Genomic DNA, 26758 nt, shown 5'->3' with positions numbered 1-26758 from the left:
GTTAGCAAGGACTATTGCTGATGATAGCAGATGCAAGTCCATTGTCCAAAGCACTGTTTTTAAGATTTTTTTTAAAAGCAAGCTTCTTTTTGGCCCAAAGCACAGTTAATGAAGCCATTGGTTCACAAGCTGTCTGAAAGGGACGGTGCCACCACCATCTCCTACCGCCCACGTATAGTCTTGTCATTTACTTAAGCCCAAATGGCCTGTGTGCTATAGATCCTTGTGTTCACTATTGGGCTACATGTTATCAGAAGCTATTCATCATCATCTCAGAAGTGTACACTCCTTAACACGCTTGCTCCAAGGAGCTGTTACTGTCACTCATTACAAGGGACAAAGAGGGACTGTGTCAGACAGTGACAAAGCCGTTATTATTATCGTTATTACTTGGCTAGTTTCTCCACTTTGAAATTGTTGAGTCTCAGTTCTTGGAGTAAGGCAGAGCTAGGAAAGGGGACAGACCCTCGACCTGGCACAGCTCCACTGCCCTGTCCATCACAGAACAGTGTGCAAAGAAGCATGCGGGAAGTGATAAATACCAGAAGACAGTATTAACTGTGATTGAAATACTCAGAGACTGGACTTCAGAACCAGCTCTCAACTCACTATGAGACCTTAAATAAGGACCATAGCCCCCTAAGTCCAGTCGTCACCCTCGAGGGATAACAGCAGAGGTCCAGGGAATTCTTAGAAATGAAGACATAATGTAGAAAAAAAAAGAAAAGAAAAGAAAAAAACACCTGGTGGCTGTTAGCGTTCCTTCTCGAAGTGCCTGTTCCCTTTGTGGATTTGCAGTTTGCTCCTCCCTCCTAACGTAAGACTGTGTTTACTTTAACTAACATCACCTAGCCTCAATGCTCTAATTTCTGTGACAGCTGTCTCCTGGCCTCCAAATTCCTTTTCATTTGTTCCTCCAAAATGAAGTTGTTTACGGAGATGTTTGTCGTTCGGGGAACAGTTCTAGTTGCTTTGTCACCACCTTGTGGCTCATCTTGGGAATTGCGTGTAAGCCTGGTGCCTAATACCCTTTGTGTCTATGTAGGGCTGAACCAACTGATTGTACAAATAAATGGTGCATCTTTTCTTCCTCGTCACTCTCTCTGGGTCATTAAGACAAATGTAGTTGACTTTTTTGTTTGTCAAGTTTAATGTGAGCTTTTATATTTCCATATTGAATTACAGCTATCAAGTGGCAATTTATAAATGGTGGCAGATTGCAAAATTCTGTTTGCTAAATGATCTTTGCTTTCATGCACAGGGATAAAGTTTATCCAAGCAGCTGTTCAGCAAGGCACTTACAGCAATTTCCAGGTCCTACTGTTCATAGGACCCTGTAATCACCCTGCTATACCCTTAGTAGGTAGCCAAGCATGAACACCCTTTCTAACAAGGGAGGTTCTGGAGGAGTAAGGCGGCTTCCTCGAGCTGTGCAGTGAGGGATCCAGCCCATGGAGCATGTGGGGCTTTGCATGGTTGGATAGCATCCTGCTGTGTCTAAGTATCACAGTTTCTTTGCGCATTCATCTCATGGATGGGATCTTTGGCTGGTGCTCTCTCTCTTAGTCACCATAAACCGTGCTATATTAAACAGAGTGCCCGTGTCTCTTACTCTCACTGGCTTCATTGATTTTGTTAATACATCCACCGCTGCATCCTCTTCAGTCATTCATGCTGTCATGGATCCCACTGTGCACTGTCTTTGCAGTGCTTGCCGGCGTTAGGATGCTGTGTGGTGACACGGTGACTTGCACATCCTTGGCATTCCAGCAGCAGAAGGAGCTGCTGGAAGTCAAGGGACAACATCATTTATTGCCACAAAATATAAACTGATAAAAGGATAGATTTAGTGTTTTAAGTTAGGTAGAATTTCTCCTTTTACATCCTCCGCCCTGGAAGACAGACCAAATCTGTTCTCAGAATCTATCCTTAGCTGTAGGTTTGAGGAGTCTCTGATCTGACTTCTGGGTTGGAAGAGTCTTGAGAGTGTTGCTGACCTCTCTCATGATAGTCACATGACTTGATTCTGCATCCCAGCGGCCAGTCACGTGACTCTTGACATGCACTGTTATGACTGGCTGTTTTAAAGATGTCGCCAGATGGAATGGATTTTGTGTACTCCATTACCCTGGTGGTTTTATGCAGAGTTGGAAGAACAGAAGCCAGTAAAACACATAGGTTTCATTTAGCTGACCGCATCAAAGGTAATGGAGAATTTAGGCTCAAGCCAGCTCTGTAAGATACAGTCCCTGGCCCCCAAGAACCTCACAACACAGATGGAAAAATGAAAGCTACAGACTTGGTTCAGTCATTACACTCAAAGCCAGAGGAGAAAAATACATAATAAAAATGAGTGTAAGTGAGTCTCTACTTCCACCAGAAGCTTGGGCACGATGTAGCCAACACTTACCAGTCGCCAGCAGGCCAGAAGATACCGCTCTCAGTCTAGACTACAGGCTCTCACAGCCAGTCATTCACCGCTAGACTCGGAAGTGTTATCAGTCATCAGACTCAAATATTAATGATGCTTCTGCCTGTTGGTCATGCAGATCTTGCTGGGTCAGAAATACAACCATTCCGTTGACTGGTGGTCCTTCGGGGTCCTCCTTTACGAGATGCTGATTGGCCAGTCGCCTTTCCACGGCCAGGACGAAGAGGAGCTTTTCCACTCCATTCGTATGGACAATCCCTTTTACCCTCGATGGCTGGAAAAGGAGGCCAAGGATCTTTTAGTGAAGGTAAGAAATTAAAGCCAAAGCCTGGGGTAGTGCCCTGAGAGAATGCTTGCCTCAAGTGGGCAAGACCCTGAGTTTGACTCCTCAGTTTGAAAAAGCAAAAGAGGAAAAGAAACAAGAAAACGGCACTAAGAGAGGATTCATAAAATTGGTACTAGATTCTGCTCAGTAGTCCCTTTGCTCCAGGTCCTGACTCAGACATGACCAAACACCATAGCATGCAGTGAAGGGTTTAATGGGATGTTGCTGTCTGTGTTTCAGCTAAAGCACTGATGCTATGAGCTCTGGTATCAAAGTCAGGGGATCGAGTCAGGGGTACGGAGGGGGGGGGGGGGAAGACTCATGTTGTTTCTCATAGGCAGATTCTAGATTGTGTGTGTGCGTGTTCGTGTGTGTGTGTGTGTGTGTGTGTGTGTGTTTAAAAATAAAAGGAAAACTATTGGAAGGGAGAAAAGAAACCAACCAGAGACGGAAGAGTGAGAAAAGAAAGATATTAGGGGCACACATATGAACTAAGCATGATGTTACATATGTCTGAAAATGTCACAATGATTCCATTATTTTCTATACTAATTAAAATAATAAGAAAATTTATCTTTGAAAATTAAAACAGCCATGATCAAAAAAACAAAACAAACCAACAAAAAACTAATATTTATAGGCAAACATGGTGGCTTACAAGGTAGGCGGATCAGGAGTTCATGGGGGCCAACCAGGCTATATGACTACATGAGACCCTGATTCAAAAAAGAGGTGGAGGGTGGATGAGGGGAAAGAAGAGAAAGAAGGAGGAAGTAAAATAAACCCTCTTTTCACCATTTATAAAAGAAATTCCCCCAAAAAAACTTTGGTGGATCTGGGTGGAGGAAGCCTTGGAGCATCTGGGTGGAGGAAGCCTTGGAGGATCTGGGTGGAGGAAGCCTTGGAGGATCTGGGTGGAGGTATAGTTGGTTCTTTAAGCAGTCACAGTATGTGACTTACAGCAATCTTTGTCTCTTGTATGTAATGCCCTATGAGTCAGCAATCCACCCATCCCTAGCAGGATGCAGACTTCTCCACTCATCCCTAGCAGGATGCAGACTTCCCCACTCACGCTGCTGAAAGGCAAACCTCTAAAGTCCCAGACACCATCTCTACCATCTCCATTGAGAAACGAAAGCAGGCAACCCTAGGCCCCAGTCAGCATCAGTCTTAACGTTAATGCAAGACTACCGCCCACCTCTGCTCAGAGGTCATGGTGAGCTAGCTTCTGGCCCGTGGAGATGGGACCGCAGCCATGCTGAGGTTGCCTGCATCCTTGTTCTCTTCCTTTCCAACCCTTGAGTCTTCTTAGGCCTATAGGGATAGATATAGATACAGATGATATAGATATAGGTAGGTAGAGATAATATGCTATGATAGGATATTTAAATATTATTAATTCTCTATTATAATCATTTAGATATGGTAGATTTATAATAATTAAATAATAAGAGATTTATCTTAATTTTTTGTGGCAAGGTTTCCAACTGAGCCTGAATTCAAGACTCTTCCTCTCTTTAATTATTATGGTTATACATACACCTCTGGAGAGAGAGAGAGAGAGAGAGAGAGAGAGAGAGAGAGAGAGAGAGAGAGCAGCCTGATGAGTCCATTATGCATTATTAACCAAAAGTTATTTCTCCAACCCCTATTAATGAGTTTTCAACCAAAAGTTTGGAAGCATTTCCATGGACAGGGTACAGCTTCTACACTTATAGAAGTTCTAGGTTTCCTTCCCAATACCAAAAAGAGAGAGAGAGAGAGAGAGAGAGAGAGAGAGAAGAAGGAGAGAAGAATGGAAGGAAGAGAGGGAGGAAGGAGAACAGGGAGGAAGGAAGGAAAAAATAGAGAAGGCAGGGAGGGAGAGAGAAACAGAGAATAAGGGATTTCCAGGCTCATCTTTCTCTAGTCAGCATTTTTATCTTACAAACTATTTAGGATTAAATCTAAAGGGCTTTATACTTCCATGTCCCTAAGGCAAGTGACAGCTTGTCTGAGGTATTAGAAATTTTGAGACGACTCCAGAGCTCTCTCGGGAAATCGGGATCGTGAATCTGAGAGGTGTTGACAAAGCCCCATAGGAAACTCGGCCTGGGGTTAATGGAATAGGTATTTAAAACCAGAGCCTGTTCCATGCAGCTCACACCTTCTGACTTGGAGCCAAACAAGCGCCAAGCTTAGAAAACTCCCTGAATGGCCAATTAAATTCACTTTTAATGAGCAAACAAAACACATGAATAATGAAAGCTAATTTAAAAATTAGCTAGGTTTTTAAAAAAAAAAAAAGGACGACAGTAAAAAGAAGCTAGTGGGATTCCAATGCAAAGTCCCACTTACGGAAGGCAAGTTCAGCTTTCATGACAACCAAGACATGTATTTTACACGTGGCTGTATGAAGCGCTCAATGTGAATTGAACACGTCGGCCCCGGCTGCCGTAACACAATGTACCCAGACTGATCGGGTGACATTTCCCTCACATTGTCTCTTAACTGCTTGACATAGTGTCAGAGGCAGTATGTAAATACACACAGATCAGTCCTTACCCCTCCCCTGCCCCAGCAAGCCCTACTTATTGCACACTGAAATATTGATGCGTCTCACATAGCAGACATTTATTTCTTACCAAGTTAGACATCCAAGATCAAAGGTCATCGGGGTCAGTCTTGGTGCTGCCTTTTTTCATAGGAGGTATATAGGCACCTTGCTGTATCTGAGAGAAGAGGTAGGTCAGAAAAATACTCTGTATCTCTTATTTTTAAGGACAATAATCCTATGAGATTTGGGCTCCATCCCTGTGACCTCATTTAACCTTCATCACTTCCATAAAGTTCCTCTCCACGGTCACACTGGAGTCAGGACTTCACTGGATGAGTTTGGAGGCGTCTGTCACTTAATCTTTAACATAACAGCTATACGGAAGCATCAGGACCAACAGAACTTTCTGGAAAAAAGAAAAATGAGGAAGAGCCTTGTTTTTCCCATCATCAGAGATTCAGTCACCTTCAAAGCGAGCCTGCCAGTCAGATGAGTCCCCAGAATTAGTTGCGATCCCCCAACACATGTGTGTGCTCCATAGCCAGCCTTCCCATCATACCTTCCAAATGCAGAGTTCCCACTCAGCATCAGGACATCTTCAGGCCACTAGGATAGGTGAAGTAGGGACAGGCCAGCAAAACCAGAAGTAACCTTGAGAGGAAAGTGGGGAGAGCTAGTTGCCAAGATAAGAGGAAACCATTACTTAGTTGGGAAAGGAAGTAGAGCCTGTATAACCCATACTCACATCTCATCGAAAAGAGCACTATTGATACCTCATGCAAGCTGCGTGGATCCCAAAGGCAGAAAGTTAATCAATGCAATGTCCTGAAAGTGATGGAATCATGTTGTTCAGTCAGGGGAAGGAGCAGGTATGGGGCGGGCATATGGCTGTGGCTATATAAGATAGCAGGAGGGACAGAACTCACCATCATTTCAAACAATAAAATACTTAAAAACAGCCAGGTAACCTGGGGTTTCCTGGCCAGCCAGCCTGGCTGGACCCATGAAAACCAGGTCAAGTCTCAAAAACCAAGGTAAACAGGCTGGAGAGATGCTCAGGGGTTAAGAGGACCTGCTGCTCTTGCACAGGACCTGGGGTTCAGTTTCTAGCACCCACATGGCAACCCACAACTGTCCTTAGCTCCAGTTCTAGGGACCTGACCCCCTCTTCTGACCTCCACAGGCACCAAGCACACACGTGGCACACAGACAGACTTGCAGACCAAACCCCAAATATACTAAATAAAAATTAATGATAAAAATATTTTCTAAGAGAAATAAAGCCAGGAGGAGACACCTGAAGAACACCCAAGGCTAGCCACTGGTCTCCACAGAGGTGCACACACCTACCTGCTCACCCACACTCAGAAAAATTAAAAGCAGAAGCAGGGGTGAAGTGACTCAGCAGGCTGATCATCAGGGAGTCACATGGTGGGAGGAGAGAATCGACTCACACACACAAATAGATAGAGGGTAATAAATTTTTTTTAAAAAAAAGTAAGACCAAATGCCATGTAAATACCAAAACATATGATATACATTTCTGCAGATTATCAGCAGCAGAAGAAACGTGTGTCATGAAAATAGGCAAAAACGTGTTGAACAGATCAAAATTTAAGACAACTAAGGATAAAAACAGAGAAAGGCTACAAGCAAAAGAGACTTTAAAGCCACTTGGAAGTCTTTGTAATTCCTGACATGGATTTTAACAAACAAACAAAAAAATGTCTGTCCTTCCTCTTGCTCATGCTGCAGCAATTCGGCTGATAAAAATTAATCTCCACTACACAATTTGCTGCTAATGTGGCTGATTTGAAGTTTATCTTCCCTTCTGGATCACTTTAAAGCCTAATCCAGTCGCCTTCACAGCCTTGGGCTCCCTCTGCTGCAAAAATCCAAAGAAAACACTATTTCTCAGAAATTCCCTGCGGGGACTTTCCCATGAAATAAAACCAAGAAGTCTGGGGTTCTTCATGAAGGCTGAATAAGGCAGTGCTGTGTGGCACCCCTGAGAGTGGTGGGACCAGACTGTCCCCTTGAGCTCTCATCGGACCCGGGCACATGTAGCCCACCAAACAATTCGATTTCGGGAGAGGCCACAGCTGTGCTCCACCAAGAGTTACAGCTGGGGTGTTGTTGCTGTGCAGCTGCCCAGTGACAAAGTCAAAAGCAAGCACCCTTTCTCCCCCGTTCATTTATCCAGGATGTCCGGTCGCTGTGTTTGAAAATGATGGGAAAGTAATGATCTTAAACAGAAATCCATCTCCCTTTTCCCCCCGTATCATTTTCCTGAGGAGGGACTCAGGAATGAGGATGGGATCCAGGTACAACCCAGCACAGCTGCTGGTGGCTATGAACTGCTTCCTACCCAGGCTGTCAAATAAATGTAAACAAACTCCAGCTATATCCCAGCCTTTTACGTAAGAGTGTCTGTTTCCTGTAAATATAGGAAGCTTCTCCTGGCAAAAGCAGTAGCGTCCTTGCACCCTTGGGGTGTCGTTCCTGCCGCTTGACCTTGGTGTCCTTAGGACCTGTCTCACCTGGGGACATTAGTGAGCCTGTTTGCTCCTGGGAGAAAAGATAAGGACGGAAAGAATATTGAACTTGGGGGCTGGAGACCAGATTATCTTCTTATTTTCCATTTTGCTTTTTAAAAAAGCATTATTTTATTTCACAGGTGCCTAAGCCAAGCTCAGAGGGCTCTTTGTTAGGATTTTCTTGGTTCAAATGTAACAGGTTTGCTAAGAAAATCTAATGGAAAACCAAGTGTGGTTCACAGTTGGCCCAAGGCAGTGACTTCTAATTTAATTCTCTAAAACATTTCATTATACCAGCATCAGCTAGATTTGGGTCCATTCTCAAGACACTTACGATTTCCATCTCATCTTGTCTCATAAAAATATTCTTGAGAGGTAGAGGTCAATTGTTTATTATGATCATCTGGGGAGGGAAGAAAAAGTGGGCAGGCTGCTTATTTCCTCTGTTTCAAAATAATATTGATAATGATGATGATGATGATGATGATGATGATGATGATGAAGAAATAATATTGATAATGATGATGATGATAATAATAATAATAATAATAATAATAATAATTTAATCAGGGCTGGAGAGTTGGCCCAGGATTTAAGAGCACTTGCTTCTAGAAAACCAGAGTTCAGCTCCCAGTACCCATGTTGGGCAGCTCACAAGCTTCAGTAACTCCAGCTTGAGAAGGTCTGATGCCTTCTACTGGCCTCCACAAGTACCTACACTCACATGTATACCCACACAGAGACGCACACACAGACAGGCAGACAGGCAGGCAGGCAGACACACACATACATAAAAATAAAATAAATAAATATAAATGTGTTTTTCCATCTGTCTACTCTCTGGTTGTTGAGTCCACAGAGAAAATCATCTTACTGCAAACTTGGTGCCTTTTCTCTAGGACAGAGGGTGTGTGGTCTGCAGATAACCTGGGAAGACAGCATCTTCAGTCATCCGGCATTGGCTTAGCAGCTTCTTAGAACTGGGAATGGTGCTAGACTCTGTGGGTAGTGGAAATACAAGTGGTGCCTGTCCCCAGAGCTTACAGTCCACAGAACAGGACAGACAGACTTGAAAGACAGACAGCAGACAAAAACAGCTGGGAAATGTTCTGTGAGGCCCAGCAGAGAATGGGAGGGAGGCACTGACCGTGGCACCCTGCTGCTGGCTGGTTCATGACCTTGAGAAAGTGACAAAGCTACTCTGAGCCTCAGTTTCCTCAACCAACAAGTAAGACAGATAGTTTCTATTTTTCTTTAAAATTTTACTTTGTTTATGGCTATTGTGTGTGTCCACAATGCATATACCTGAGTGCATGTGTGTGTGCTAATACACAGGCATGTAGTTCTGCGGACAACTTTGGGAACCAGTTCTCTCCTTCTATTGTTGTTTCCAGGATAAACTCAAGTCTTCAGGCTCTCATGGGAAGTTTTTACCTGCTGAGCCAACTCACTAGTCCAAGTACTTGTTTTTAAAAGTATTTTGAAAATTAGGATGAAGTTACATCACACAACTTAAATGCAAGGTTTGAGTTCTGCAGATCTGTTGTCCAGCATGTAGGCTGTAGTTAATGTGCTGTCCAGCATGTTGGCCGCAGTCAACATGCTGTTCACTATGTGGCCTGCAATCAAGATGCAGTCTAGCGTATGGGCCACAGTCAACATGCTGTCCAGCGTGTGGGCCGAAGTCAACACACTGTACAGCGTGTGGCCTGCAATCAGCATGCCGTCCAGCGTGTAGGCTGCAGTAAACATGCCATCCAGCGTGTGGGCTACAGTCAACATGCCGCCCAGCATGGGGTCTGCAATCAAGATGCTGGCATCCAGCATGTGGGCCAAAGTCAACATACTGTACAGCGTGTGGCCTGCAATCAACATGCTGCTGTCCAGCGTGCTGGCTGCAGATTGAAAAGTGAAGAGCAGATTTTAAATGTTCTCATTCTCCTCCTAAAAAAGTGAGGTGATGGATGCTCATTACCTTCATTATTATTCCACATAAATCAACATATCCTGCTGTACCCCATAAATATATACCATTGGAATAATCAAAACAAATCATGTGGACCTGTCTGAGACAGCCAGCACTGAGCGTGACTCTCAGAGAGTCAGGATGAACGGGGTAGCCAATCAGGTGGCCTCGAAAAGGAGGGTGAGCTCTGTTATAGGGGGGTTAGTCAAGGAAGAGAGGACTGGAGAAGAATTTAAAGACTCAGGACTGGGAGAGTGGTTGAGCCACCTCCGAGAAGATGAATTATCATTATGAAGCTGAGAGGGACAAGTGGTCTGTTCAATGAGCAAATTTGTCCCGGAAGAAGGGACAGGAGTGCTGGCACCAGAATAAAGTCTTGAATGTTAGTAGGAGTACAGGGACATCAGGACTCTCTGGGTCCTGGAGGTCACCTGAACTTACCTTCCATTCTACAGACAGAACTGCTATAGTTTGGGTCTGAAATACCCCACAAAGGCCCACGTGATAGAGGCTCAAGAGGTAATGGAACTGTGAGGCGGTGGATCATAGGGCAAGGAAGTTAGTTTGGGGAGACTGTTAGATGCTGGCCCCCACCCCTTCTCTCTTTGTTGCCCACATCCTACCTGAATGTAGGATGAAGCCAACTGACCATAGGGCAAAACTTCTGAAACCATGTGCCAAGATAAAACTTTCCTATTTTTAACATCGATTATCTTGGGTATTTTGTTACAGTAATGGAAAAATGGTGAAATAGGAAGTAAAGATTCAGAAAGTTAACCCGAGGCTACAAGAGCTCTAAGTCAGACAAACAGATTAGTCACCCATTCCATGATGCAAATGTGGTCAATTTCATACATGATAACCTTGGGTTACTTCCCCTGGGTAGTACTTCTATAAAGCACTTTGGACTCTCAGGATCTCAGTAAGAGTCCTCCATGGCTGATGAGAGCAGCCTCGGGACCATGCTGAGGACTCATCGGTGGGTGTGCAATGGTTCATAAGCCTCATATGTGGCACTTGTTTTTAAGACAGGACCTCAAGTATCTCAATCTGGCCTCCAACTTACTCTATAGCCAAGGCTAGCCCTTTCCTTCAGATCCTCCTGCCTCCACCTCACAGGTATTGGGATTGCAGGTGTGTGCCACCATACCTGACTGCACCTGGAACTTTAAGACTCTCTTATTTAGTTAGCTAATTAATTGATTAATAAAAAAAATCTCAAGATTTTTTTGCAGTTTTCTTCAGCACACCTTTATAATTTAGGGAAGAGCTGAGAGCTGAGGCTCTGTAGGTTTTCAAGTTACAAGATAACATCATTTAAAAACATTTTTAGAAGCCATATCCTGGCTGTTCTTAGAAACAGTGAAAGCAAGAAATGGGGCTGAAACCCTTGTGGGAGACACTTGGAAAAATCCCTACATTTTGCCACATTTTCCATCTTAAAGGGCCATAATCTCCTTAAAACACCCGAGCTGTGACGTTATAGGCAAACGTTGTGCTGGTGCAGAAATAAGAAGTAACTGCTTGAGACACCTGGGGAGCCTATTACTTCCTGAGTTAATGTCTAGACTCTCCTGCTCCATGGTCCCAGACAGGTTAAAGTTTAAAAAGCTTCCGGTTGCTCTGCTGTCTTTCCAGTATCCACTGTGACTGTTAGGTGAAGTGACAAGAGAGAGGACGGTGGAAAGGGAAAAGTCACAACACAGGCTGAAAGGCTGGAGGGACGAGCATGGTTTGAATAATATCATTCGCCAGAGGTCTGCGGAGGAGATGGTGACTTTCTGTACCCAGAGGCCTTGCAGAGACCTCAGCCGACTGCCAAGGACTAGCTGACATTACACGCAAGCCCCACAGCACTGGACTCCTAAGATAGGGCATCTTCATAAGAAATGTCACACTTGGAGGGGCAGCTAAGTCAGACAAATAAGTTAGTCACTCATTCTGTCTTGCTGAGGGTTCTTTTTTTTCCCCCTTTGGGACTTTTTCAAACAGCACCTCACTGTAAAGCCTAGGCTGACATCATCCAGACTGGACCAGACTGGCCTCAAACTCATTATCCTCCTTCCCTGGCCTCTTGAGTGATGGGTTTCCAGACACCATTGTGTCTGGCTTAAGCTGCTGGGAATACAGAGCAGACTTTACAAAGGACAAATACGTGTGGAGGGGTTTTGCAGTATGTGTATATTTGCTTATGCACACATACGTATATGCTTACCCATGTCCATAGACATGCATGTGTGTATGTGATTGTATGCATGTTTACATGCCTCTCTATGTAAAGGTGTATATGTATATATACATGTGTAAGCTTGTGTATGTGTGTATGTGTAGATTCTGTTTAATTTAACCCTAAGGACATCCCTGTGAGACAGACACTTGATATTTGTTCTAGTTTATTTTCTGTTGTTCTGATAAACAGTATGACCAGAAGCAACTTGGGAAGGAAAAAATTTATTTCAGCTTAAAGGTTACAGTCCATTATTGAGGGAAATTGGGGCAGGGACCCACACAGAACTGAAGCAGAAGCCGTGGAGGGATGCTGCTTACTGGCTTGCTCCCTGACTCATGCTTAACTGCCTTTCTTACATAGCCCAGGACCATTTGCCCAAGGATGGTACCACCCACATCAGTCATCAGTCCCTCACAGACACTGGCATAGGCCAGGGTGAGTGAGGCAGTTCTCCACTTAAGGGTTCCCTTCCCAGGTGACCAGTACAGCAAACGTCCCAGGTTATTAAACTGACATAGAGTCAGAGACCACGTAAGTAACAAAGCAAAGTTGATTCCATGCCAGGCCTATAGAAGTCACAGTACAGCCTGCCTGGGCGAAGAGTAAGAAGCTCAGAAACCAGACCGTGGAGGGTTCAGAGAGGGTGTCAAGTTAGTGTGAACCTACTCTGTCTCCACGGAGGTCAGTGAAAAAAAAGCCAGCTGCTCATACCCCAGTGAGTGAACACGCCCCTGACCCAGTGCCTCCTCGAGAAGTGAACCTACTCCCTCTCTGCTCCCTTGCAGCTTTTCGTGAGGGAACCTGAAAAGAGGCTGGGCGTGCGAGGAGACATCCGCCGGCATCCTTTGTTCCGAGAGATCAACTGGGAAGAACTTGAAAGGAAGGAGATTGACCCTCCCTTCAGGCCAAAAGTGGTAAGGACTCTCCCACTGGACGGTGTGGCTTCCGCCCATCTCCTTTTGTCACAGGCTGTCACCTGCCCCAACCCTACCCTCGGGATGGACATGGGACATGCTTCTTCAATCCACACCATTTGACTAGATCAGAGGTTGGAGGCGGGGGCCCCGTTGCCTATCATTTTTAAACCGTGTCATCGGAATTCACCTAGGGGAGGAATAAACTGCAGAACATTCCCAAGTTGAACATCTGTTGCTGACAGGGACGGTCAGGAGATGGGGCTTTACATGAAGCCCTTATATTCTTAATGATCACAGTCCTGGTGACTGAAACCTGTACAATGTAATTCTTTCATGTGAAATTAATTATTCTAATAAAAGAACGGATGACTCGAGACCCACTGGGTGGTGCACACACTACAGCCTACATAAGCAAAGTTAAGATAATGAACTTGACTAATTTTCTTCCCCCCTTTTTTGTTCTCTCCTCTTTAAACTGCGACCAAGAAATCACCGTACGACTGTAGCAATTTCGACAAGGAATTCCTAAGTGAGAAACCCCGGCTGTCATTTGCCGACAGAGCTCTCATCAACAGCATGGACCAGAACATGTTCAGAAACTTTTCCTTCATTAACCCAGGGATGGAGACTTTCGTTTGCTCCTGAACCTCACCCCTCCCCAGACCAGAAGGGATTTGCCTTCTCTCTGGGAACTGGTTTGAATAACACTTCTGGGGGTCTCTTTTTCAAGTTGGAAAAGAAAAGAAACACTCGACAACAAAGGCGGGGAGACCATCGATCTCCTCACATGACTCGTTACCTGTAGCAGAAACCAAGTCTACTTCACTAGTGACATCACCCGTTATAGCTCCTGGCATCTTTCCCAGCAGCCCTTGAAGTTAGATCGCTGTTAACTCTTGTCGTTTACTGGAAAGATGGTTCCTGATAATGTGAAAGAATCAAAACCTAATTCTGCCTTGCCCTAGACAGCAATTGCTGGTTGGTGATGAACCAAGGTGCAAATGGAACCCGTTTCTCAAGACTGGAACAGCAGATCGCCCCTTATAGAAGTGGATCCCACTTGACCACAGAGAAGGAGCCACTTACCCACGTTGCTCTGTGCACGTCTGCAGAAATGTAAATGGCAGAAGGGAAGGAAAGGGGAAGCCCTGAGCGGGTTGTGATGGGATTCTCTCCAATAAACATAGCTTGGAACTTGAGATTTACAAATCTGTTCATTCTGGCTAACCCTGACATTCACAAAACAGAGGAGAGTCCGTGGCATTGAGCAGAGCTCATGTCACCAGCTTCGGGGAAGGGTATGTCGCCTGTGTGGAGCATCTTGTCCGCACAGACGTAAATGCAAGTGACAAAGAAGGGATCGTTGGCTGCCGCCCATCCAAAACTGCCTTCCCTCTGTTCTCAGCTGATCTCTTTGTCAGCACAGTCATTCATTCCCATCTCCCCATCAGACAAGAAATAAGTGCATGATTCCTCTGAGATAAAGAAAACCAATCCCTTATCGTGCTGTTCCCGGGGACCTGATGACAAAGAAGTCCCTCTCTAGGTGTCCCGCAAGATAAACAACCAGTGCATGCTATTAGCAGCAGTCCGTCCTGCTGGATTAGAGTACTAACTATACACTGAAAGTATTTGTGCTGTTTGTATATTTTGATGAGATGTTGTGACAATAACAAAGAAGTGGTTGTGTAAAATGGAATAAAAGAAGAAGAAAGAAAAAGATGCCTCTTAATGGTTTGATTCTCTACGATGTCCCTCAAAGACATTCTTCCACCATGGTGACCATCAGAATGCAGCCAGGGTCGGGTTTGCTTTAAAACTGAGGAACTGAGAAAATGAGGTGCTCAGAGGGGTGAGACATTCAGGAAAGTAAACCATCATTGCAATACGCTCCTCTGTCCTCTCCCTGAAAGATTTCCTGATGGAGGGAGCCACACAGGTTGCCTTCAGAACCCTGCCGGGCCTCACTTCCCCCTGCGGCACCTTCTTCTATCCCTGGTGGAGTGCTCTCCTTCCTCGTTCACCTTTGTGTGGCATTTTGTATAAGAACAATGCTCCGATCCAGCCTGCCTTCTGGAATTTTCTGAGGACATTTTCCTGCATTCTCTCTTGCTTGCCCCTCTGTTGGCTTCTTGTCCTTCCTCCCACGCTAAATCCCTCGGAACACCCCTCCCCACCCTTGCCTTGATTGCCCCCTTGTAATCTCCTTTCCCTCCTGCCACCACTCCATGCAGACAGAGGCCAGCCTGGTCTACAAGAGCTAGTTCCATGACAGGAACCAAAAAAAGCTACGGAGAAACCCTGTCTCAAAAATCAAAAAAAAAAAAAAATATAATCTCCAGCTAAAGCCCCTCTGCTAGCAGACTGCATTAACCCAACATGCCCAGAGCGCATTCGTTCCATGATTAGGAAATAGTTCTGCCTTGTATTTCCTATTTCTACGGATGCTCCCCACACCATAGCCTCTATTAGCTGGACCCAGAATTGGAATTATCATTAGCAATCCCTTCTCGCCTTCTAACTTCCTTGATTTTTACTTTCAGACCAAATCCTATCTTCACAATCCTTTGTATAGTGTGATGGTTAGCGTTGTCAACTTGATGGGTTTAGCATCGCCATGGAAACAAACCTCCACGTACCTCTGAGAGTTTCTACAATTCAGGTTTTCTTGATTTGGCGAAATGATGTGGGAACGCACAGCATTCACTAGGTTGGGCTCTTGGACTCTCTGAAAAGGAGAAAAATCAGAAACAAACATCTGGTTTCTTTTCCCAAATGAAAATTAACATGACATGGCAAGCACACATGTTGAAAATCTATATAACGCTCCCTGACTGAGCCCCCATGGACAAAGTTCCTGGACTTCCTCTTTACCTTGAGCCCCATTGCAGCATCCGAGTTTCTCGGCACGGTGCAGACATGTGAATGAGTTCTCATCACTCTGTCTCCCTGGTACTATTTTATTTGCCTCCCATGCCCCATTCCTGCTTATCCAAATCCCCCTTGTCTCTCGGATGGAGATCAAATGGCTGGCCCACCACGTCGTATCCTCCGCCTTAGCTCTCTAAGCTCTCCCATCATCCCCTGCTTCCTTTGGTACATTCATCATTTTTCTGGTGAGCTGTAAAACCCCAGTGGAAAAGATCTCTGTCCAATTTATCTGTGCATGTTCCATAGCTCCTTTTCCATTAGTGCTTAAAGAGCTGCCAGGTGAAGGGATGAATAAGCAAATAGGTTTTATGGCTCTGGTGTATATGTGTACCACATTTCCCCTTACCCTTCATTCCTAGATGATAGGCATCCAGGCTTACTCCATACTCGCCTACTGTGGCTGCCGCAATAACCATGGGTGTTCAAATATCTCTACTGTCTATCAACTCATTTGGCTATATTGTAGCCTCTCACTTCCTACAGGACTAAAGCTCCAATTGCAAAGGAAGCAGTGCCCTCCACATCCACGACCTGCCTTCCCTTTCTGGCTTCATTTTCCACCCTTTGTCCACTCGCTTCCTAATTTTCAAACACTGTAATTCTCACAAGGGGCTGGGTCCTCCCACATCAATCCCTAATTAAGAAAATGCCCTACACCATGATGATGTCGGGCCCTAGCTGCCACCGAGGGCCATGTCTGGGTCTATGGTCCCGCTGCAGCTGGGATCTGTGATGATGGCCATGGTCTGTGTTAACACAGGGGTCATTAGAACCATGCTGCGTTGAGCCAGCCCCATGCTTCTCTGGCCCTGCCTCTTGCGGATGATAAGAGAATTGGAGCCACCCCTCAGGGAAGAGCTGGCACCTGCACTAGGGAAAAATAGCCCATCTCTCACCACAGTCATACACCTCACCTGGGCAACACACGAGGACTGACCCTGTTGTCAGGAACACAGGTGAACTGGCTCTGAAGTCATGAGAGAAGCAGAGCTAACCCCCCCCCCCAAGTCTGTCTGCCATGCAGCATGGGTGGGGGAAAATGCCCTTCCCCGTTCTGCCCCTTGCTACCTGTGGCAGGTGAGAGAGCCGGCCCTGGGGTCATAAGAGAGAACTAGCCCTGCTCCTTATCAACTGCAGCACACCCTGCCTGGGTAACAGAGTGGAGCTGATCCTGTTGTTGGGGGCACAGGGGAGCCAGCCCTAAGGGCACAAGAGCAGGAGAGCTGACCCCACCTCCCCCTCATATGTACCCTACAGCAATCAAAAAAGAGAGTCCTGCACCTTGCCTGTGCAAGGCAGTGGAGCTGGCCCTGGTGGTGTAAGTGTGGCTGGGCAGGATATTAGGACTCCTTGCTGCGGGCGGTATTGGGTGAGCTAGCCAAGGCACTGCTGAGCTTGCCCAGGGAGTGGCAATGAGGGAAAGCTGGCAGGCCCAGAACCAGGGCTAGGAGTTAGCCCACGCAACAGCCACCTCATTTAGAACTACTGGAGCACGAGAAGGGGCCAGATCTGTAAATCCAAACCAGCAGGCTTGCCATGACATAGGACAGGAGGATATCGAAGAGGAGACCCAATCAGAGCCCATTAGCAGTGCTATAAGCCTTGACCCAGACCAATGACCCCAATGTCTCACAGCAATGAACACTTGCAAGTAAAGATGAGTGGACGAAAGGGTAAACTGTGGGACTCAGCAGGCCATGCGACAGCTTTCATGACAAAAATTCTTCTTCCTTTTTGGTTTGTTTGTTTGTTTGTTTGTTTGATCTTTGGTTTTTCTTTTAAATCTTGTTTTGTTTTAGGGGAGTTTGCAAGGGAGGAGGGAGAATTTGAGGGGACTGGGAGATGAGTGGGATTGGAATATATGATGCAAAATTCAATCAATAAAAGTTAAAAGAATTTTTAAAAGAAAGGAAGAGAAAGAGGAAGGAAAAAAGAAGGAGGGAGGGAAGGAAAGAGAGCGGGAGGGAGAGAGAAAGAGAGAAAGGGAGGAAGGAAGAAAGGAAGGGAGGAAAGAAGGAAGGAAGGACGGAGGAAGAGAGGGAGGAAGGGAGGAAGGAAGGAAGGGGAGGAGAAGACAAGGAAGAAGAAAAATGCTGAAAGGATGGAGGGTAAAGGAACTTTATATATTGTTAATAAGGATGAAAATTAGTCATAGTGATTCCTCAAAAACTAAAATTAAAATGAACCAGGTAGACTACTTCTAGGTATATATCACACAAAGTATGCACAACACACGTGCTCAAGTATCTTCGACTTGAAAGTAGGAGCAGGTTTAACTAGCAACCAAAAAGGAAACCAGAGTCAAGGGGAAACAATGACAGAGGGTAGCTGGGAAATGGATGCAATTAAAACACTACTTGCATGTATAGAACTGCGACAGTGAGCCTACTGCTATGGATAAATGGTGTGAATTAACAATTATAATAAAAATAAAATTCCCTTTCAACCATTTGCTTTGATCTTTTTTCCTGTCAACCATTTTTCCAGGAGCGTATGGCTAGTGCTGTCTAGACTGAGTCTCTGGAGCCAGCCTGCAGACTGTGATAGAGAGGACCCCTAGAAGAAGAAAAGGCAAGCCGTGGATTCGGGAGTCAGGAAAGCTGTCTTTCATTCTACTATATTTTTTTCTGAATGAACAAAGGCCCACTGACTTGATTAAAGATGTCAGTCAACATGGTAAAATATTAACCAAGTCAAAAACCTCCGTTCTGAGATTTGTAACGTACTGGAAATGCCAATAGACTCCATGAATCCGAAGACTCGTTCACTCGTGGGAGCAATTAGCCTTCATGAAAGCAATAGAGCAGCCTTTGCAATTGGCTCATTAGTCATCACTTCAGGGGAAATTGATTGTAACAGGAATAAAGATGAAGTGGCCTGAGAGTAGATAGCAATAAGAAAACTATAAAGCAGCAATCATTTGGCTACATTTATAGAAAGTCAGATCCAGAAAATTCAATAGACTAATTCTCCTTTAATGTAAACATAAGCATGAAGATATTAGGAAAAGGTCAGTTTGCTTCCAAACAATTAGAGGAACAAATAGAACAAAGGAAAAAAAATATAAAAAGCAATCACAAGCAGGCACACTTTTAATCATGTCATGAATCAGGATGTCAGTGAGTTAAATTTCTGATAAAAAAAAAAAACAGTTTCCCGTTGATGTTTTTAATTTTGTGCTGTTCCGCAGCAGACACAAATCAGGTGACAAGAACTTCTGATAAGAAATGGCTAAGAAAGATTTTGTAGCTGAAAGTAAAAGAAAAGAAAGATAAAGGAAACAAGGAAATGGGGGAGAGGGGTAAAGAATTAGTGTGCCTGTCAAAAAGCAAAACAAAAACAAAAAACAAACAAACAAACAAAAAAAAACAGAGCCTGCCAGGAAAGCAGCAAAAACAGAGATCACAGAGTGAGTCTGGATCAGCTGCACACATGGCTGAGCTGGAATCTGTGGCCAACGAGCAAAGTGAGAGCAGTGAGTGGAGAATCACTGAGTGATGATGACGGGCTAGTGGAGAGCCAAACCCAAACCTTGAGTCACTCACTGAGGGACGGCAAGAAATGAGAGATCTGATCAGATACCAACAGTGGCAGATTCTGGCTAAACTCGCCCCGATGTATTAGTTACAGTGCAAAAATGAACATGGAAATCCAAATCTTTTAAACTAGCTGGGAAGAGAATTTTGAGACCAAACTCCCCTGACAAGAGTTTGGCCAAGGGGAGAGTCTGCATCAAGACACAGGGAAGAAATAAAAAGAAAAATAACAGTCTCAGTAATATTAATGCCAGGCAGAATGTAGTTAAAATAAAAAACAAACATTGCAATTTGAGTAGAAATATCCAGAATACATAAAAATGTAGAGTCTTTTGAAAGTATAATAAATTAAACTGATTTAAAGACAGGTAAATTTATCATCATAGAGAGAGGCATTAAAATACCTCTGCAAGGGTTCACCCACTGAGACAGTGTGCCTGAGCTAATGGGAGCTCACCAACTCCAACTGGACTGGGAATGAACGAGCATGGGATCAGAGTAGTCCCTCTGAATGTAGTTGACAGTTGGGGCAGACTGAGGGGCCAATGACAGTGGCACTGGGATTTGTCTCTACTGCCTGTACTGACTTTTTGGGAACATATTCTCTTTGTATGTATATCTTGCTTGACCTGGATGTAGTAGGGAGGGCCTTGGACTTCCCATAGGCCTTGCCCTCTCTTAAGATTGGAGGGGGTGGGGGAAGAGGGTGTGGAGAGAGTGGGAGGGAAGTGGGAGGAGGGGAGGAAGTGGGAATTTGGATTGGTATTTTTTAAAGTAATAAAATAATAATAATAATACCTCCTCAAAAATCAAAACATTAGTCAGAAAAGAATACTGGCAAACTAAAAAAGTTTAATAAGCATAAACTAATAGAAAATTCAAGTCAGAAAATGCTAAATATATATATATATATATATATATATATATATATATATATACCCTGAGTAAGAAAGTATCTGATCTCACATGATTTAATAAAGCTTACTGAGTTAAAATATGGAAAATAAGTCTGGTACATGGTAAAGAGAGGAAAGTGTGGGGAACACTGTTATTTTCAAAATCTAAACAAAACCACCAACACACCTTCAACAAGCCATAAGTTAAAAGACTTCAGCTACTGACAAGAAAAAAGTAACAACAGGGGGACTGGCAAGGTGAAAGCTCACTCGTAAATAGCGCTCGCTGCATTAGAGAGCAAATAAAACATAATTCACACACTCTTTATAAATGATTAACAATAGAATGGCATAGATGGCTGAAATGGTTGGTCTTCACCTAGGAGGCATTGTCGTATCTATGAGGCTGTTTTAGGGAGTTTCATTGAGCAAGGAAGACATACCCTGAATGTGGCTGAACAGAGGTGTCGCAATCCTAACTGAATGAAAGAAAAGGGGTAGGGTAAGCAAGCTAAGCACCAGCATTCATTTCTGTCTGCTTCCTGACTGCCGGTGCCATGTGACCAGCTGCCTGGCCTGTTGATACAAGATAGGGTTGTCTGGGAAGATGAACCGCAATTGAGAAAATGGATCCATCAGATTGCCTGTGGGCAAGTCTGCAGGCTGTTTCCTTGCTTCATGGTTGATGAGGACCAGCCGACTTACTGGGGGTGCTGCTAGCCCTGGTCAGGTGGTCCCTGGTCGTATGAAACAGCAGGCTCAGCAAGCCACTGGCTTCAGTTTCTGCCCTACCTTCCTTTGATGGTGGACTGTGATATGGAACTGTAAACTGAGATACACCCTTTTCTCCCCACATCACTTTTGGTCCTGGTGCATTATCACAGCAGTGGAAGTCCTGACTAAGGCCACTCCTACCTCCGTTCCTTCTCTACCATGTTAGAGCCACATCAGCTCAGGGGTGACTTGGATGAGACTGGCCCCCATATGTAGGAGTAGGCTGGCTTGTTCATCCTGGCCACCCAGAACTGAAATAATCACACAGAAATTGTATTAATTAAATCACTGCTTGGCCTGTTAGATCTAGCTTCTTATTGGCTAACTCTTATATTAATTTAACCGATATCTATTAATCTGTGTATTGCCATGTGGCAGTGGCTTACCGGGTAAAATTCCCAGTGTCTGTCTCAGACAAATCCATGGTGTCTCTCTGGCTCTGCCCTTCTTTCTCCCAGCATTCAGTTCTGTCTTCCCCACCTACCTAAGTTCTGACCTATCAACAGGTCAAGGCAGTTTCTTTATTAATTAATGGTAATTACAGCATAGAGAGGGAACTTTCACATTACCCATAGGCTCATATATGTGAACACTTGGTTCACAAGTGGGTAGAAGAATTAGAAGGTGTAACCTCATGAGAGGAGCCGTGTCACTGGGAGCTTTGGGGTTTCAAAAACCCATTCCTGATCCTCTCTCTCTCTCTCAATCTCTCTCTGTCTCTCTCTTCCTCCTGCTGATGAATCATAGGTAAAGTCTCAGCTATTGCTCCAAGGCCATGCCTGCTTCCTGTTACCACGTTCCCCATCATAATGGCTAGGTGTTGGGAGCAGTGAGACCCATGATCCTGAATTTTTTGTAAACAACTTGTTTTCCCCTGATCTGAGTGCCTACAGCTGCTCTGAGCACAAGACCTTCAGGAGTTCCTGATGGCAGGAGAGTGGTTTCTGGTGGGTTTGGCTGAGGCGTGGCTATCTCTATATAATCTGTCCCTGAACACAATAAAGGGGGCATTCTTGGGGAATTCAAGGATGACCCGTGTCGCTGTCTCTCTGTCTGTGTGTGTCTGTGTATTTTAACCTCCAGCCCCCTTGCCCGAAGCTCGCGAACTGGGTGCCAGCGCACAGAGTGCAGACACAGGGGTGCGGGTGTGCAGCAACTAGGAACTTAACCTCTGAAACTGTAAGCAAGTCCCCAATTAAATGTTTTCTTTTATAGTTTGCCTTGGTCATGGCGTCTCTTCACAGAAATAGGATAGCAATTACGGCACTCTTCAGAAGTGAGACAAATAAACCTTTCTTTCCTTGTATTGCTATTTTAAAGCTCGTGTCACAACAACAACAACAAAACTAATGAATACAAAAAAAATGCTGGTGTTGAGAAGGGGGGCTGCTGGGATGACCTGACTATGTGGCTTGTGACTTTGGAACTGGTTTTGAAGAGGAATGTGAAGAGAGTGGCCCTTCTGACTGGAGAAAGCAGTTTCGTGGCTGTTACAATGGGAATTGGAAAACCAGAATCCTAATGCTAGTACAAGCAAGAAGGGCTGGGCTCCAGGTAATCCTCTCGGGAAACAATCACAGACACATCCCAAGGTGTTCTAAGGGATTCTAAATCTTCAAGGTCAAAATGAGGAAGTAGAGGCTGGAGAGATGACTCAGTGATTAAGAATGTTTGCTGCTCTTTCAAAGGACTGGAGTTGGGCTCCCAGCACCCACACTGGGCAGTTAACAACCACTCGTAACTCCAGTTTCAGAGGACCCAATGCCTTCTTCTCACCCTGGAAGTGTACATACACTTACAGAAAGAAAGAAGGAGTGATGGAGGAAGGTCATTGGTTAATTATAATAAAGAAACTGCTTGGCTCTCATAGGTTAAAACATAGGTGGGTGGAGTAAACAGAACAGAATGCTGGGAGGAAGAGGAAGTGAGCTCAGACTCGACAGCTCTGCTCTCTGGAGCAGATGCCATGCTCCCCTCTCCTGGGCACACGCGATGAAGCTCCGACCCAGGATGGACATAGGCTAGAATCTCCCTGGTAAGCTACCTCGTGGGCTACACAGATTATTAGAAATGGGCTAGTCCAGGTGCAAGAGTTAGCCGAAAAGAGGCTAGATATAATGGGCCAAGCAGTGTTTAAAAGAATACAATTTGTGTGTTGTTATTTCAGGGCATAAGCTAGCCAGGCAGCTGGGGTGCTGGGGACGCAGCTCCGCCGCTCTTAATACTACAGAATGGCGCTCAGACGTGTGGACAACTGAATCAACTGAAAGCCTGAGAAAGCTTGAGAAAGAGTAAAGCATGTTTTCTTGGTAGTGACAATTTCTCGGGTCTACTCTGCTTGCTAGAGGCAAGCAAGCACTCTCATCTAAGAGAGGCTTCCTGACTCAGCTTTAGCTGCAAAACTCTGCAGCTCATTAAGAGGTTCTGCCACGAAACACTTAAACGGTGTTGACGAAAAGCTGAACGCATGCTTTTTGGTTTTCAGCCATAGCAGGAAAAAAGCTGCACCTTTTAAAAATGCCGGCTTTCTGGGCTGTCCTGCCAGGGCAAACTCTGACTCTTTTACGCAGGCGGTTCGTGCAGTTTGCAAGCACAGGCTGCTGAAGCTCGCTTGCTAGCAGGGACCTTGAAATGCCATAGAGTTGTGGCAGTAAACATGAGGCTGGAAAGCTAAGGAATGGGCTGAATCCAGCCATCAAAGCCATGGCTTTAGTCCTACTGATATTGCTTGGTAAATTAAAGGCTCATGTGGTCAGAAAAAGAAAGATATACAGTAAAGAGAGATTCAAAGACAAAGAAAATTTCTAAATGTTTTACAGTGTATTAAAAATATATGCAAACTAAAAGTTAAAGTTCTTAAAAGTAAAAAAAAAAAGGAAGAGAGTTGTTGTGTGTGGTAGTACACACCTTTAATCCCAACACTTGGGAGGCAGAGGGAGATTGACCTCTGTGACTTCAAGGTGTGGTAGTACACGCCTTTAATCCCTGTGCCTAGAAGGCAGGGACAAACAGATCTCTGTGAGTTCAAGGTGTAGTAGCGTACACCTTTAATCCCAATGCCTGGGAGGCAGAGACAGGGAGATCTCTGAGAGTTCAAGGACAGCCTAGTCTACAGAGTTATTCCAGGTCAAAGATACAGAGAACCTGTCTCAAAAAAGCAAAAAATAAAAATAAACAAAATAGAGGTTAAAATAAAACGCACAAAGATGGAAAATACACAGAGAATCTTGATACTGTATGCTATTATGCTCTGTTTGAATTGTTTGAATGCTGAGGAAGGAGCAACAGCTGCTAAAAGATATTTGTTTATAAATGCTGCTGAACTAATCCAACATAGATATTTTGAAAATGCCTTGACTTTGAAATTTGGATCTAAGGACATGATGCTTTGGAAAGGAGTTTCTTATTTTGTTTTCACAGAGGGTGAGAGTCTGTGGATCGCTTCTTGCCCAATGTGGTATGATAGACCACGCCCTCCTGAAAGGTTGCTGTGAACACCCTCAAAAAATTGCTTCGCCCAACTGCCAACTGAGATGACCCTGGCACACAGGTTACCCCATGAAAGATATGATTAACAGCGCCCCCATTCAGCAGGAAGCAGTTTGGAGAGAAAAAACTGTGCCCATGTTCCCAAATATGGTTTATAAATGTTCTTTTACATTTAAAGGGGGATATGATATAGGTATGAATAATTTGCATTGACATAGATTTTGCTTTAGTGATATAAATTTAAGGTCAATATTGTTATATGTATATGTGTTTCTGATCTTGATTAAGGTATTGTGATTGTATAGTTCATTTAAAAATGTAATGTATATAGGTTGTTAATGGATAGTCATCTATAATAGTTAAGTTTGTAGTCATGTTAGATATTCTAGATGTACATAGATATATTTTAGATAGATATTCTTCATATCTTTTAAAGACTATAGAATAGGACATTTAATGTGTTAATAACTTAGGGTTTTTCATGACAATGAGACATGTCTGCTCCTGGCAGCACCAATGTACTTCAAGAAGAAGATGGGCATCGAAGAGGCACCTTATGGAATTTGATAGTCATTTGGGCAAGAAACTGCTCTTGCCTGGACTATTGCATAAACTGGACACAGAGAACCCGCAGAGAGAGGACTACTGAACTCCCCTAAAGGTGAGATGATCGTTCGGGGTTCCTGATTCATGAAAGCGTCTGCAAGACATTCATCAGGACAAGCAGATAGTGACTGCCTTTGAAATTTCCTGCTTCATGGAAATGTCTCCTGGAAACTATGGGCCTGTAGGCCGAAGATGGATGCCCCAACAGTACAGAGGAACTTTGGGTGACTGTCCAGGCAGCGAGATGTCTCTGTCATTTCTAGAGTTTGAAAGTTGCTTATTTCTTGTTTGCTTAGGTAATATTGTATCTTTCTGGAGTCTTTGATGGAGTTAAAGAATAGTTAGTTATAGTTTTCCTTAGTTATGATAAAGATTATTGTAATTTTTACTTGATAACTGTTTTGTTATATGTAATTTTGCTATGTTAAGTTAAAGCCTTCCTTTTTTTTGTTTAAACAGAAAAAGGGGAAATGATGGAGGAAGGTCATTGGTTAATTATAATAAAGAAACTGCTTGGCTCTCATAGGTTAAAACATAGGTGGGTGGAGTAAACAGAACAGAATGCTGGGAGGAAGAGGAAGTGAGCTCAGACTCGACAGCTCTGCTCTCTGGAGCAGATGCCATGCTCCCCTCTCCTGGGCACACGCGATGAAGCTCCGACCCAGGATGGACATAGGCTAGAATCTCCCTGGTAAGCTACCTCGTGGGCTACACAGATTATTAGAAATGGGCTAGTCCAGGTGCAAGAGTTAGCCGAAAAGAGGCTAGATATAATGGGCCAAGCAGTGTTTAAAAGAATATAATTTGTGTGTTGTTATTTCAGGGCATAAGCTAGCCAGGCGGCTGCGGTGCTGGGGACGCAGCTCTGCCACTCATAATACTACAAAGGAGGGTGAGAAGAAGAGAGGAAAGGAGGAAGGAAGGAAGGAAGGAAGGAAGGAAGGAAGGAAGGCAGGAAGGAAGGAAGGAAGGAAGGAAGGAAGGAAGGAAGGCATAGAAAGTAACTTGTCTGGAAAACAGAAAGTCTTGTCTTAAAGAGGAAAAAAAGGATGGAAAATTTGGAGAATAAAAAATAAGACATCTAGCAGAAGCATTATCCGAGATGTTTGAGATGGGTAGTTTATGCCTTGGCTCACATCTTCTGCAAATAGGAAAATTTCTACATTAAAAATATTTTTAAATGAACAAACCTTGTAAGAAATCACAAAAGGTCTTATATAGAAACCATATAAATTGGGAAACAGAAAATTTTAAGGCCAAATACTGAGAAAACATGGAGCAGTGTGCACCAATAAACCCAAGCTTTGACGTTCTCAGTGAAAAACTACTCCTTACCTACTTGTCATAAAAATAATCAAGAAACTATTGTCTTAATCACAGGAACAAAATGGAAGTGATACATTATGAAGAATAAATACCTATGATTTCATGTCAATATATTCTAAAACTGAGGTAAAATGAACAGTTTCCTAGGAAAAAAGAAAATATGAATTTCTAAGATTTGATTCATCACATGGGTTTTGTGTTTGTGTGTGCATATCCATGTGTGTGTACACAGGTGTACAAGGGTGTGCACACACATGT

At 44.1% G+C, this 26758-nt stretch overlaps 1 protein-coding gene across 4 annotated transcripts in view; it reads left to right on the top strand.

The window, feature by feature from the left end:
* Prkcq (protein kinase C theta) overlaps positions 1-14655 on the top strand; it is a 131171-nt gene extending 116516 nt beyond the window's left edge. For all 4 annotated transcript variants that reach the window (XM_041630709.1, XM_041630710.1, XM_041630708.1 and 1 more), the window contains exons 16-18: positions 2550-2738; positions 12811-12939; positions 13429-14655. In XM_041630709.1, coding sequence (XP_041486643.1) covers positions 2550-2738; positions 12811-12939; positions 13429-13587 — 477 coding nt within the window. In that variant the 3' untranslated portion in view covers positions 13588-14655. The remainder of the gene's footprint in view (positions 1-2549; positions 2739-12810; positions 12940-13428) is intronic.
* Positions 14656-26758: the final 12103 nt, after the last annotated feature.

Source organism: Microtus oregoni, unplaced genomic scaffold (assembly GCF_018167655.1).
Source record: "Microtus oregoni isolate MIOR12 unplaced genomic scaffold, Mior012 000035F_ref0000213, whole genome shotgun sequence".
Classification (NCBI taxonomy): Eukaryota; Metazoa; Chordata; class Mammalia; order Rodentia; family Cricetidae; genus Microtus; species Microtus oregoni.
This window is presented reverse-complemented; position numbering and strand designations above follow the sequence as displayed.